Genomic DNA, 16,023 nt, shown 5'->3' on the forward strand with positions numbered 1-16,023 from the left:
CCAGGACTTCGAGTATTATATTGAATAAGTAGGGGGAGAGTAGGCAGCCTTGTCTAGTTCCTGACTTTACTAGAGTTGATTCAAGTTTCTCTCCATTTAGTTTAATGTTAGCTACTAGTTTGCTGTATATTGCTTTTATATTACCTGTGTTTCGGTATGGACCTTGAATTCCTGATCTTTTCAGGACATTTATCATGAAGGGGTGTTGAATTTTGTCAAATGTTTTTTCAGCATCGAATGAAATAATCATGTAGTTTTTTTTCTTTGAGTTTGTTTGTATAGTGATTAAAGCTGAGAGATTATTGCAGTGCTTCTTAGTTTGAAGATCAATTACTGAGAGAAATCCTATACAAAAATTCTTGAAATCTCTTCTGATAACATTTATTTATTTATTTATTTATTTATTTAATCGATCAATCATTCTTGGATAGCTTATGTATTTACATTTCAAATGTTATACCCTCCCCCTCTTCCATACTTTCTCTCCCTTCTTCCTGCTTCTTTGAGAATGTTCCCACTCCCAAACACCCACTCCCACCTTAACATCCTGGCATTCACCTATATTGGGGAAACAAGTTGTTATGGAACCAAGGGCTTTTCCTTTTATTGCTGCTGGACAGTGCTGTTCTCTGCTACATATTTTAGTTGGAGCCCTAGACTACTCCATGTGTACTCATTGGTTGGTGGTGTAGTCCCTGGGAGCTCTGGTGGGGTCTGGGTGGTTGATATTGTTTTTTTTCCTATGGGGTTGCAAACTCCTTCAGCTCCTTCAGTCTTTTCTCTTACTCCTCCAATGGGGTCCTCTTGTTTAGTCCAATGGTTAGATGCAAGCATCTTCATCTGTACCAGTAAGGCTCTAGCAAAGCCTCTCTGGAGACACCCATATCTGGCTTCTGTCAGCAAGTACTTCTTGACATCAGCAACAGTGACTGCATTTGGTGCCATCATATGGGATAAATCCCCAGTTTGGGAAGTCTATGGATGACCTTTTCTTCAGTCCCTGCTCCACTCTTTATCCCTGTATGTCCTCCCATGAGTATTTTGTTCTTCCTTTTAAGAATGAATGAAGCATCCACATTTGGTCTTCTTTCTTCTTGAGCTTCATATGATCTGTGAATTTTTCTTAGGTATTCCATGCTTTTGACTAATATTCACTTATCAGTGAGTGCATATCATGTGTGTTCTTTTGTGACTGGTTTACCTCACTCAGGATGATATTTTCTAGTTCCATGCATTTGCCTAAGAATTTCATGTAGTCATTGTTTTTAATAGCTGAGTAGTACTTCACTGTATAAATGTTCTCCATTTTCTATATCCATTCCTCTGTTGAAGGACATGTGCATTCTTTCCAGCTTCTGGCTATTATAAACAAGACTGCTATGAATATAGTGAAGTATGTGTCTTTGTTATATGTTGAAGCATCTTTTGGGTGTATGCTCAGGAATGTTATAGCTGGGTCCTCAATTATTACTATGTCCAATTTTCTGAGGAGCCACCAGATTGATTTCCAGAGTGATTATACCAGCTTGCAATCCCACTAAAAATGGAAGAGTGTTCCTATTTCTCCACATTCTTTCCAGCATCTACTGTCACCTCAGTTTTTGATCTTAGCCATTCTGACTGGTGTAAGGTGGAATCTCAGAGGTGTTTTGATTTCCATTTTCCTGATAACTAAGATTATTGAACATTTCTTTAGCTGCTTCTCAGCCATTTGGTATTCCTCAGTTGAGAATTCTTTGTTTAGCTTTGTACCCCATTTTTAAAATAGGATTATTTGATTATCTGGAGTCTTCAAATTCTTGAGTTCTTTGTACAGTAGATATTAGCCTTCTATCAGATGTAGGCTTGTTAAAGATCTTTTCCCAATCTGTTGGAAGCTGTTTTGTCCTAATGACTATGTCCTTTGCCTTAGAGAAACTTCATAATTTTATGAGGTCCCATTTGTCCATTCTCAATCTTAGTGCATAAACCATTGGTATTCTGTTCAGGAAATTTTCCCCTGTGCCTATTTTTCCAGGCTCTACCCTACTTTCTCTTTTATTCGTTTCAGTATGTCTGGTTTTATGTGGAGGTTTTTGATCCACTTGGACTTGATCTTTATACAAGGAGATAAGAATAGGTCAATTTGCATTCTACTACATGCTGACCTCCAGTTGAACCAGCACCATTTGTTGAAAATGATGTCTTTTTTCCATTGGATAGTTTTAGCTCCTTTGTGAAAGATCAAGTGACCATAGGTGTGTGGGTTTATTTATGGGTCTTTAATTCTATTCTACTGATCTACCTGCCTGTCTCTGTACCAAAACCATGCAATGCAGTTTTTTAAAATCATAATTGCTCTGTAACACAAGTTGAGGTCAGGGATAGTGATTCCCCCAGAAGGTTTTTTGTTTTTGTTTTTGTTTTTGTTTTTTTTTATTGTTAAGGATAGTTTTTCTGTATCCTGGTTTTTTTTTGTTATTCAAAATGATTTTGCAAATTGCTCTTTTTAGCTCTATGAAGTTGTGCTTGTATTTTATTGGAGTTGCATTGAATCTGTAGATTACTTTTAGTAAGATGGTCATTTTTTCCTATATTAATCCTGCCAATCCATTAACACAGGAGATCTTTCCATCTTCTGAGAGATCTTTTGCAATTTCTTTCTTCAGAGACTTGAAATTCTTTTTTTCTTTTATTGGATATTTTTTATTTACATTTCAAATGTTATTCCCTTTCCCTGTTTCCCAGACATAACTCCCCTATCCCAGCCCCCTCTGCTTCTTCTCTAAGGTTGTTCCCTTTCCCATCTAGCCCCTCTTCCCTCTCCCTCCCAATATTCCCCTACACTGGGTGTCCAACCTTGGCAAGACCAAGGGCTTCTCCTTCCACTGGTGCCCAACAAGGCCATCCTCTGCTATATAGACAGTTGGAGCCATGGGTTGAAGTTCTTTTCTATAGATCTTTCACTTGCTTTGTTAGAGTCACACCAAGATATTTTATATTATTTGTATATTTTGATGATTTTAAAATAAAACAAAGTTTAATAATTTCTATATCAAACTACTTGGATGACCGAGATGACATTATATTAAAGTGATAGAATCTGCTTAAGAATATAATATGCAGTGCTATCATTGAATATTATTATTAACAAAAATATACATACTTGTAGAGGTTAAGAAGACTCAAGAGTCAGAGAGTTATAAAATAGAGAAGTTACCCCAACTAAAATTTTACACTGTAGAATGTGCAATCTGGGAACACTAGACTTTGTGTTAGACGTACATTTAATCAGATAGTAACAATCCTTCCCCACTCATCTAGGATGGCAGTAAGAGCCACCAAGACCTCAGCCTGAGATCTTTCCCCTCTAATTATAAGTTTGTAAAGACCATAGTATGCTTCTATGATCATAATCTGTATAACATACTTGCTCATATCTTCTATTGTACTCATCCCTTGACCTAAGGGATCCTGCTCTAAGAAGAGTGAAGATCAAAAAATACCACAGTATAGACAAAATACTTAGCCAGGACTTTTCTATGACCAAGTAGGGGTCTGTCCTACAATAGTTAGATTATAGCTGTGATCATATCTGGTTATGTTTATGAGGGAAGTAGAGATGGCATAAAATTTATGGATGGATTTGTAGTCATTGGTTCTACTTGGGATTGACAGAAATGTCATAAGCATAGAACCTCTTTTTGGAGGGTTAAGGGTGCAATTAGGAAACCTCTAAAGTGCTAAGGACCAAACTGTGCATGAGTTAAAATATCTTAGAAGTAAAACAATTCTTATTAGAGTCCATTAGATTTTGTGGCAGTATGCTACCATGAAAAGTACAAACTTTGAAAATATTTCCAGGTGACTCACTCTTGCTGTAAAAATATGTTGAGAGTGATACACATGCTACTAATAAAGAGCATGTGTATGTGAGCCAATTTTGTATATGTACCAGTAAATTGAAAGGCCAGAATAAGAAAAATAACTCCCTTGAAAATGTTCAAATATTTGTCAGGCCATTATCTTTTCAAAAGCCCAGATCCTGATCCTCATGCTGCCTTTTGTTCCTTGACATTCCAGGCATCATATTCTTACCATTGTTCAACAGAATCATAGATGACATTTGTAACCTCATTCAGTGCCTGGTCATTGCACTTGGCTCTCATCCTCTGTTCAGATGCTGTAGAGATGTTATATATGCTTATATATTGGAAACTTGCATTTCAAGGGAATATACATATTTGATGGCCTTATACCCATTAGATTTTTATAGATTATACTGACATTTATTTTTGTCCATGAAAATACTATAAAGTAGCCCCAAATTCTCCAATATTCTAAGCTCAGTTCTATGTTTTAGTTCTGAACAAAATCTAAGAGCTTTATTAGTAGTCAATATCATTTGACCCATATAAAATGCTAACTCTTTTCTTTTATAGTATTTTACACAGGTTTTATGCTTTGGTTATGAAATATTTCACCAAACTCATGTATTAAAGAGTTAGTCTCAAATGCAAAGTTCAGAAGGCTTGGCAGATGTGGTGGGATCTTTAAAACATTGGCCCATGGATTATGTCCTCCATTCTCAAAGTTCAATCTACCATGGGTATCCACAAGGCATTCTCAACCTGTGTTCAAACAGGGATCTGTCTATGGTGTCACTCTTCTATGGGACAATTATTGGACTCTACTTAAGTCCATCAAGCAATATGAATACTATAAAAGAGACTATCATGTCTATGATGTACACAATGACAAAGAGAAGCATTATCTTCAATGGTGCAATAGTGGCACTTTTATCTTGGAGTAACCAATAGCTTTCTCAGTGAATGTCAGTCCAATCAATAGAAAGGAATTTATGCCTATTTCTGCACACCTAGGAAGTACTAGAGGAGAGCCTATTATTGCCATTTTCTAAGTCAACAATGTATCTAATTATATTCTAAATACTTATCATTGTAGCCAGAGAAAAGTGTAGCTCTCACCTTTCATCAAAATGTCTTTTTCTTTTTTTTTTTTTTTTGCTAAACAAGAGGAATATTACAGGGATGCATGTGTGGACAAAATGCAGTGACTTGTGACAGTGGCATGTACAGCCCCATTTGTTTCATCTACAAACTAACCACTATACCTAAGGATAAAGCACCATCTAGGAAAAGGGAATGAAGAGTTAAAAAACCCAGTGAACCAGTACATTGCTTTTTGATAGTGTCTTCTAGACATGATAGGTAAGTAGGGGCCATCAACTCTCAACTTCTCAAAGAATTTAAAATAAAATAAATTTATGTTAATTTAGGAAAATGACAACAATACTGTTGGAAGAAGAAAGAGTCTTCTCCAAGGTCTAGTTCTCTTATGGACTATGGTCATTCTAAACAAATATGCATACTAGCAACACTAAAAAGATTTCATATAGTGTGTGTGTGAGAGCAACAATAATAACTAAGAAATTCTCTACAAAATCAAGTGAAAACATAAAAACAAACAATGTCAAAGAAATATACCATGAAAACTTTAGAATACTGAAAGAGAAATTGCAAAAAGACACATGGAAATGTAATGATTTCCTTTGTTCATGAGGTGAAAGAATTAATATTGTGAAAGTGGAATCTAACCTAAAGCAATACAGAGACAGTCAATACAATTCCTACAAAATCTTCTGACAGTCTTCCCTGAAAAAGAGAAAAGAATTACATTCATGTGAGAGCAGAGAATATCCTAGATATCCAAACAAATCAGTGAATCCTTCAGAATAATAATAATAAAATACAGTTGTAGATATCACCATACTTGATTTCCTGTTATATATCAGAATCATAGGAGCACTAACAGAATCACATACAGAACAAAGAAGCAGGTATAAACTCCTGCAGTACAGCTACAGCTACCTAAGATTTTACAAGGATTCCAAAAATGCTTAACGGAGACAAATGAGCCTGTAACAAATGGTGCTGAGAATCTGGATATCTATGTGTGGGAGAACGAAACTAGATCCCATTTCTAATTTTGTACACAAATAAATTCCAAATGGATCCAAATATTGAGCAGTAGGCCTAGCACTGTGAAAGTGTTCTGTTAAAGGAAGGAGCAGGAGAAATGGTTCAAGAGATGAGGACAGTAAGCACCCTCTGAAAGGGACTCTAGTGTCCAGTAAATAATGATATCATCAAACAGGATCTTCTGAAATAAGATGCTTCAGTATCATAAAGAGAGAGGAACCTGAGTGATTTCACAGACTTTAGGGTGTGGCAAATCTTTCACAGATGCTGTTCTGACAGATTTTTATCCAGAATACACAAAGATCACAGAAATATGAAGAATAAGAGGACAATAAACGTAATAAGAATGTGCAAAAAACTCCTACACGAACAATTTGCAAAAGAAGACATACAAATTTCCAGCATAATCTTTTTCAAGTATTCAACATTCATTACCACCAGGGCAATCAAAATGCAAACTATCTTAAGATTCCACTTTATTCCAGTCTGAAAGCCCATCATCAAGAAAATACATGTCACTAAACATTTGAAGCCTTTATTCACTTTGACAGTGTGTGAACAGTTGAAGTTGATGTAGAAATCAGTATGGATATTCCTTAGTAAAGCTCAAAATATAATTAGCATATTCTCTAGCACTTGAGCATATGCTGTAAGTAATCATATCCTCTCCAGGGACACTTGCATGTCCATGTTTACGATGCTTCTTTTACCTTAGTAAAGAAATTGAATCATCTTAGATGCCAGAGATGATGAATAAAATGTGAAAACGTGTACCTCTATAAAATTCCATTTCATTTACTTACAGGAGATGTGTTGAATGTATGTACCTGTGGCTAGGGAAATAATGGATTCAGAAAAGAACCTATAACCACCATTTCAGCAAACTAGCATATTTTAAACAATTTCAAAAGGGCTATTTTAATTCTTATTTTATGGATACAAGTGGTTTAATGTATATATGATGATTGCTGTCATTATTTACTGTATACTAGCATCCCTTTCAGAGAGTGCTTACCTAGCTTCATCTCTTGAACTATTTCTTCTGCTCCTTCCCCTCACAGAACATATATACATTCCAGTATGTTTTATCTCCTGAAATTAGAATTACAAATGTCATTGAACTGTTGTGGTAGGAAGTGAATCTGGATCCTCTGCAAAAGCTGCAAGTACTCTTAATCACAGAAACATCTCCTCAGCCCCATTAATAATTTTTATATATTTATGTCTATGTGAGATTGTATATTGAAGACAGAACCCTAAAAATGACTCATGACAATGAAAAAACAGGAACCTTAAGGGAGAGATGTAGAAAGGAAGCATAGTACATATGCTATGAAATATAAGAGGGAATAATAAATTGTAGCAGGATTAAAGCCAAAATAAGATGCAGAAAGTTGGGTAAAGAAGTAGTTGGGTGTAATTTTCCAAATTAAGTATAAATAAAAATGCCCTAATGATCCAACACCTTGTAGGCTAAATAAATAAGAATATATTTTTAATTTGGAATTAGCTAAAACTTTAAAGAGGAAAAACATTTAATGAAGAATTATCATCTGACTAGGTACATACCTACAATAATTGAGTCAAACAAATGATTATTTATTAATATTCACAGTACAACTTACCATTGTCCCTAAGTAAAAAGAACCATCAACAAATGATTACTTAAACAACCATAGCATATCTTTAAAATGATATATTATTTAACAATAAAAAATCAATTATTAGTACACAGACGTAGCTTGAAGACATTCTAATAGAAAGAACCAGCCAGGAAGAATTTATATTAACATGAAAAAACAAGAATAGAAACACCTGTAAAAGCATAAAGTAGAATTGGCTGTAAATAGGTAGAGGTAGGAGTATTTGTGAATGGGCACAGGAATTCTCTGAGGAAATAATGGGTTCTAAAACGCAATGAGATTTCTTGAATGACACTGAAAATACTAAGGCTATTTAATTATATGAATGCACAGGTACATCAACGTTCTTAGGGATGATAGAATTGGATCTTGAACCTACCGTACAACCACCTTTGTTTCTCATATCATCCAAAACTCAGAGTGTGGATGGCATCATTGTTCTTAGGGTAATTAAAACCAACTGATTAGCAATCCAAATGTGTTTTTTCTATGGAGCTAGAGCAAGCAGCATGGTGTCTAACGCCTGAACCCACATTCAAAACAAAAGTAAGTCAATTCTATGAGCTCCATCAGTAAGGTTCAAGATCCTCTGGGCTTGAAAGTTTCTGTTTCATTATTATACACAGAATTTCATTTAATTGATGACTACCATGTTCAGAAAGCTATCCCAAAGGAAGGAACTATAATGGGAGAGTTAGGGAAAGGACTGAAGGAGATGAAGAGGATGATCACCCCATAGGAAGACCAAAAGTATCCACTAACCTGAACTCCTTGGAGCTCTCAGAAACTAAGCCACAAATCAAAGACAATACATGGACTGAACTGTGGCCCCAAGCTCACCTGTAGCAGAGGATAGCCTTGTCTGTCCTCCCAGTAGGAGCAGATACAGCTAATCCTGTAAGAACTTCAGTGCCCCAAGGAAAGGAAATTATTTGAGGGATGTGGTTTGGGGAGGTCAGTGGAAAGGTGTGCTGAAAACAATGTTTCAGACCAAGGCGATGGGTGGTGAAAACTCTTGGAAGGTAGAACTGGAAAGGGAGCAATATTTGGAATGTAAATAAATAAAACAATTTTAAAAAACAAACAAAACAAACAAATTAAAAAAAACCAAATAAATAAGTGCTTCCTCTGACTTCATAATCAATGGTCAACTCATTCAACATGGGGCATAAGGTTATCTCACATATGTGGAGAGGGCTTGTATAATGATGATAGTAGGGACAATTAATGTTTTCATGGGGAGGTTAGAAGGCAAAATGAGTCAACATGTGTTGGAACATGGATTGTTTTTCTATTGGCTTGAGGAAGCTTTAAACATGCCATCTGCCTGCTATATCCCTACCCTTTGCACATACTGGCACAGATAGAATACTGGAAGATGAAGATTACAGTTTTAATGAAGGTTGTACGTGCTTTAAGTCCTCTTGCAGAGGTCATGTTAGATTGTGATGCTCTCATGGAAGCTTAGAAGCATGGTGGTTTTTCTGCAATTCAATCTTGAAAGCTACCATTGGATGAGCTGGGGGTAACCAACCTTAATGAGCTCTGACTTCAAAAATATAAAACTACTCATGTCTGTGTGTCTAAGTTTTATTCAATGGACCATTAGTCAACAATAACCAGAATAATTCCTGATAATGTGAGGTGCTTTTCAGTCACCCTTCTTTGATTTCCTCACTAGCAAATTGGGCTCCAGTCAAGAGAAACCCTGTTCATTACCTGAACATGGAACATGTATGCTGCTTCATGTTTTTTGGGGAGAGGGTTCTTGTTGCTGCTATTTATTTATTATTTTTGTTTGTTGTTTTCTTTTAATTTTTACATTCTTCTAAGTGTAGAGAACTGTGATCAGTGACTATAATTGGCCTCCATTAAAGATCTCTGAGGCAAATTTGTCCTAGAATGCCCCTGGGTAATTATTGTGTCTTTAATGAGTTATACAGAATTTGGACCCCTCTTGGGATACTGAGCGCCTAAGGAACAGGGATGGCATCAGGGGTATCTGAGTAGAGTAGAAATAGCATACTATTTCTTTGTCTGCAAATAAAATAAAAATGGTCAGGATCATGAAGCAGAAACTTTGACTTAACCCCATCAGAGTTTGGTAAATTCAGGAAAATAAGCAGGTGTCTTGAAGTCAATTGGAATTTCTGTTTTATGAAAGATAGGTTTTTCTGGTATGAAACATTACTTATTTTCTTAGTTATAATGCCTTCTTAGTATGTTTTTGTGTCATCATGTAACCTGTTTCATATTGTTGTGCTCATTACTATTACTTACAATGTGATTTTTTCTCAATATCATAATATTTACACACAAGAACATCCCAAGGAGATGGATTAGTACATTACTTAAGATTTGTTTACTATGCTTTCACTTCTAGAATCTGAACAAACTCTGTAATAGAGTCCTACTCAAAGTGATGATGAATTTCATTTATGCAAGTTCACAAATATCTGAGTCACTATTGTTCTATCTGACCTACTACAGGTCATAAATAATGATAGCAATAATGTCTAGGTGTAATTTTAATGTAATCTATAATAAAATTACTTAATCAAACTCAGTACTTCAAGAGAATCTAAGCAGATATGCATGTATGCCAAATGTTAGAAGCATATCCCTTGTGATTTTTATGTGTTGTTTAATTTGAGAACTATAATATTAACATATGGAAAAGGTTGGAAATCCATTGATCTATCAGTGGTAACTGTTGATGGTAATTTTCCTGGATTCTGATCTTGGCACACATGGTATATAACATAAAAGTACTATTAATTTACATAAGAAGCAGAAAGAAGGTATAGTAGTACGCCTTTGTCATCATATTACTCAGGAAACATAGGCAGGAGTGTTTGAGGTCATTGTGGGATACAAAAGAAGAGCATCTTTTTAAATGGTCCATTATTTTTCCTACATGTTTTATACTCTGTAATACTAATCCATAAAGTCTAAGTGTGCAAACTCTGAAGTCAGCTAAATTTTAAAACAGTCAGTCTGAAGATTAAAACATTCAGACTAGGTTGTAGCATTTTGGAGAAAGGTATTTAGATCTCTTGATGTTTCTTCTGTTTTGTCAGTTTTGAGAACTGGGATAGATTCAATAGCCAGTAATGTCCAGAATCACAGGATGACGTGTGTGTCTTTGTGCATTCCCATGCATGTAGACGACTGCCCAGTGTTGGAGAATGAGAAGCAGAACATTTGAAAAACTGTCTAGAATTTTGGAGATATTTAGAAGAGTAGATATTACACACTTATATGTAAGGTAGAAGATGTGACCTGTTTCTACACTGAATTGTCCTTTCCCCATAATTCCTTCATGTGAATGCATGATGCTCACTTTGTGGTATAATGTTAGTTACTTACTGAAAGTCTACAGATTTTAATGACATTTAGAGAATATCTACATAGCAACTAGTATGGCCCCAAATCAGTACCAGGGTTTCACCCCTTGATGGATAAATTAACCATCAGATACAGCATAGTCATCTGAGGAATAACTCAAGTGATGTTTCCAAAGTAACTGCTGCTTCTTTTCTATAATTTATAAAAATTCTCATCCTGTCTGTTTTCTGTACCAACAGCAATGACCTTTTGAGTATTAAACCATATGGATATAATTTGGAATCATCAGCATCACTGTGGAGTGATACAAATGTTTAACATTAGCACTGTATACAGTATGAGCAGTGTAGAGTTTAAAGTTTAGTGCTGTTTAAATCTTTCAATTTAAATGGGATTTCTCTATCTTTGAAAGTCAAGAAATCTGCATCATTTTGAGTATCAGGTAGTAAATGTTCATCAGCCAAATTCATGCATTATAACAGTTGTTGGCCTTAGTTGGAAAGTCAGAAAGATTTTAAACTCCCAAAGAGAATGAAGACATATGTGACCTTTCCTGTGTATAGTTTCTAGTTGACTGGAATATAGATTAAGGGAGTAATCAAATATTAAGTTGTTGAGATATGAATATGATGCTATAAAACATAGCTGTATTGGAAGATTAAATTCAGCTGAGTATGTGATAAGCAATATCCCTGATTTATAAATGAGGATGAACCAAATGAAGGGGAAACAGAGAAGTGATAGACCAGAGAACGAGCAACTCTAAAATGGAGGAAGTGAAAAGTTCTAACCCCAGCATTGACAGAGAAAGAAATCCAAGTGTCACTATGAGACTATATGGGATGTGTTACTGGTACATGTGAAATAATAAAACAGCATTTATATCCCTTGTAGGAGTTTTGATCTTATCCTCAGAGTAATAGTGGTAATCTGAAAAATGAATCAGAAAAAATTGTTATGGAACTCCACTGGTAGGATGGAACAGTGTAAAAGAAGCATGCTGAAGGAAAAGAGAAGGGTCAGAAGACATGAGAACATGGACAGGAAATAATTCTGCATCTGTTCTAGTAAAAAGAAGAAGTAGTCCTGATACGTGGATAAAATCTCACAGAGAGAAATGGATGAAGTAGGAGAATGAAGTAGAGATTCTTGACAATGTATGACAGAAGATCAAAGTAAGAAAAAATAGTGGATATAAGTTTGCAGATATCAGACTGAAACTTGAATTTCTTTTACTGTACTATGGAAGACTGGAAAGGTAGGAGAATGAGGAATGATTTAGGAGACAACCAAATTTCACTTGGGGCTTTTGAGCTTCTGATGCCTGTCATAAAGCATCAGATGAAAATGATTAGTTTACAGTGAAGGAAAAATCTCTGTTACAGTCATTCAGGTAACTTAATATGTAGGAGTATGTGAGGTTTTTTGTAATACATATACAATTATGAGATTAGGCAAATTGTTCAAGAACATTAATATACAGAATAACACAGAGAAAATTGCAAATGAACAAACAACAGTCACCCATGATGAGGAGGTAGCAGGAGAGGGAAACCTTAATCTGTTTTTTATCTCAGTAGAAACAGCATAGAAATGCCTAGGAAAAATGAGGAGATTGAAACATATTAAAAAGAAGTTGAAAAAGAATATTAATGAGTGTAATGATTATAAAGTTTGGGGTTTTGAGGTTATAATTACTATGATGGCTGTAAAAGCAATTGTTGTACAATATATTTTCTGGATATATATTAATTTTAATTTTGAATTTTCAGTGACCCTGATATTTTCTCCCCAGAATACTAGAGAATCAGAATGATAAAGAACAACCAAACTGTCATCTCCCATTTCCTACTCCTGGGGCTGCCAATTCCCCAAGAGCACCATTACCTGTTCTATGCCTTGTTCCTGGCCATGTACCTCACTACCATCCTGGGAAACCTCATCATCATCATCCTCATAATACTGGACATCCATCTCCACACACCCATGTACTTGTTTCTCAGCAACTTGTCCTTCACTGACCTCTGCTTTTCCTCTGTCACGATGCCCAAGTTGCTACAGAACATGCAGAGCCAGGACACATCCATCTCCTACATAGGTTGTTTGACACAAATGTACTTTTTAATGGCTTTTGCAAACATGGAGAACTTTCTTCTAGTGGCCATGGCCTATGACCGCTATGTGGCTATTTGCTTTCCTCTGCATTACACCAGCATCATGAGTCCCAAGCTCTGTGTTTTTCTGGTGGTGCTCTCCTGGGTGTTTACCATGCTGTATTCCCTGTTGCACACCCTACTCTTGGCTAGATTGTCATTCTGTGAGGACAACATGATCCCCCATTTTTTCTGTGACATATCTGCATTGCTCAAGTTGGCCTGCTCTGACATTTATATTAATGAACTTATGATGATTATCTTGGGAGGGCTTGATATTATCATCCCATTCTTCCTCATTGTTGTGTCCTATATACAAATTGTCTCTTCCATCTTTAAGCTTTCATCTACTCGGGGTATACACAAGGTCTTCTCCACCTGTGGTTCCCATTTATCTGTAGTTTCACTGTTCTATGGGACAATTATTGGTATCTACATATGTCCATCAGCTAATAACTCTATAGTCGTGGAGATCATCATGGCCCTGATGTACACAGTGGTGACTCCCATGCTGAATCCATTTATATACAGCCTGAGAAACAGAGATATGAAAGAGGCACTGATAAGAGTCCTTTGCAAGAAGAATAACTCTTTATAATGCTAATACTGGAATTTTTAAATTTAAAATCATCTATTAATTTTATTGATATTAACCTTACAAAATATATTGCTACAATGAGTCATACTGCATAGCATTTTCATTTATAAATGAAAACTTTTACAAAATAGTTTAGTGAGGGAAAGAGACTGGGTCAGTAATGTCATCACCTGCCTTTTCAGACATGAGTCTAGAAAAGCATTAGGTAATAGTAATTCTATTTTTTTAATTGAGGAAGAAATTTTCTCACATATAATACAACCCACCACAGTTTCCTCTCCCTCCACTTTTTCTAGCTCCCTCCACATCCCCTGTCTCCAAGATCCATTACCACTCTATTTCCACTTCAGAAAACAAGAGGTCTTCCAGAACCAACAGTCAAACTTGTCAAAATAGGATAGAATAATACAAGACAAAGCCCTCATATTAAGCTCGACAAGGCAACTCAAACAGAAAAGGAATCTTAAGCACAGACAAAAGAGTCAGAGATGAACCCATTGTTTGGAGTCTCTCAAAAACTTAAATCTAAGAGACTTAATTTTTACTGAGAGGACCTGGGGCAGAAGCATTCAGACCCAGTGAATGCCATTTCAGTCTTGTGAACCCATGTGAGTTTTGCTTAGTTGATATGGTAGGCTATATTTTTCTGGTGTTCTCTCCTTTCTCTGATTCCTAAAGTCTTTCCTCTACCTCTACTGTGGGGTTTTCTGATTTCTGAGGGGAGAAACCCAATTGAGACATCTAATTTATACATACACTCTTTGTACAATCTCTGGTTGTCTGTCTCTGCAACCACTTTAATCTAGTGCCAGATAAAGCCTTTGTGATGATGACTGGGCAAGGCAATGAGCTAAAAGCGGATAGCAGAATACCATTAGGAATCATTTTTATTGACTTTTATGTTTTATTTTTCCTATTCATGTTTGCTTCTACCATATGTCATTGAGCTATCCAGTCCCTAGTTCCTGACCATTCAGGCAGTATAGGGCATGTGGTTCCCATTGCATACTGGTTCTCAAGTTTATCCACACATTGGTTGGCCACTCTCACAAGTTCTACACCATTATTGCCTTAGTACATCTTATAGGTATTACAGATTATAGATGAAAATGTTTTGTTGTTGGATTGGTGTCAACATTTCTCTTTCTGAAGCCAGCAGAGCAACTTCCAGCACAAAAGATACTAAAATGTAGAGGTGAAGACTCAATCTCTCACCAACTTGATTTCTTTATATTCAATGAGATGTGTGAATTGTTCGACAATGGGGTTCCTCTGTCCGAGCATTAGCCTGGGTTATTTAGGGATCTATACTCCAGCCAACAACTCAAAAGATGTAACACATTCCCACCACTGCAAACCTTTCCTGGTCAAAAATTTAGCCAGTTCAGTCTCTGGTTCTCCATTACTAGGAGTCCTCGCTTAGATCACCCTCGTAGATTCCTGGAAGTTTCCAGTGTACTAGGTTCCCACCAATCCCCAAATATTTCAACCCAGTTCAAGGTGTCTTTCTGTACTCTCTCCTTCCATTTATCCCCTCACAATAGATTCCTCTCACTTCTGTCTACATTTGTTCCAAGTCCTTTCTCAGAATATATTCTAATTTCCCTTTCCATGGAGATCCATGATTCCCCAATATAACACGTCTTGGGATTTGTGGATTGTAGTTTGATTATGATTTACTTAAGAGATAATAAAAATTTGATTATGAATAAACAAATACCTATGCAGATGGAGGAGAAGTTCTTGGTCCTGTGAAGGCTCTTTTCCCCAGTGCATGCACTTTTTGGCATCAGCAATATTGTCTGGGTTTGGTGGCTATATGTATACAGGTTGGATCCTCAGGTGGGCCAGGCTCTGAATGGCATTCATTTAGTCTCTGCTCCAAACTTTGTCTCCATATCCCCTCCTATGAATATTTTTATTAACCCTTTTAAGAAGGACTGAAACACCAACACTGTGGTTGTCCTCCTTGAGCTTCATGTGGTCTGTTGATTGTATCTTTGGTAATCCAAGATTTTGGGCATACCATGGGTGGTTTTTGTGTGTGTGTATGTGACTGGGTTACCTCAATCAGGATGATATTTTCTAGTTCCATCCATTTGCCTGTGAATTTCATGAAGTCATTGTTTTAAATAGTTGAATAGTCCTCCATTGTGTACATATACCAATTTTCTGTATCCATTCTTCCATTGAAAAATCTCTGGGTTCTTTGCAGCTTCTGGACATTATAAATGAGGTTGTTATGAACATAGTGGAGCATGTGTCCTTTTTATATGTTGGAACAAACTTTGGGTATATTC

The 16,023-nt window shown here is 36.1% G+C and overlaps 1 protein-coding gene across 1 annotated transcript; it reads left to right on the forward strand.

Annotated features, from left to right (window-relative positions):
• Positions 1 to 12,784: 12,784 nt before the first annotated feature.
• LOC116909141 (olfactory receptor 1468-like) lies at positions 12,785 to 13,723 on the forward strand. The gene has a single exon (XM_032912627.1). It carries the CDS (start codon positions 12,785 to 12,787, stop codon positions 13,721 to 13,723), a length of 939 nt encoding a protein of 312 aa, XP_032768518.1.
• Positions 13,724 to 16,023: the final 2,300 nt, after the last annotated feature.

The sequence above is a fragment of the Rattus rattus genome, chromosome 9 (assembly GCF_011064425.1).
Source record: "Rattus rattus isolate New Zealand chromosome 9, Rrattus_CSIRO_v1, whole genome shotgun sequence".
Taxonomy (NCBI): Eukaryota; Metazoa; Chordata; class Mammalia; order Rodentia; family Muridae; genus Rattus; species Rattus rattus.

Bases quoted from the DNA above. Each gene is read 5' to 3' on its own strand.
- LOC116909141 (XM_032912627.1), top strand. From the start codon at position 12,785: ATGATAAAGAACAACCAAACTGTCATCTCCCATTTCCTACTCCTGGGG.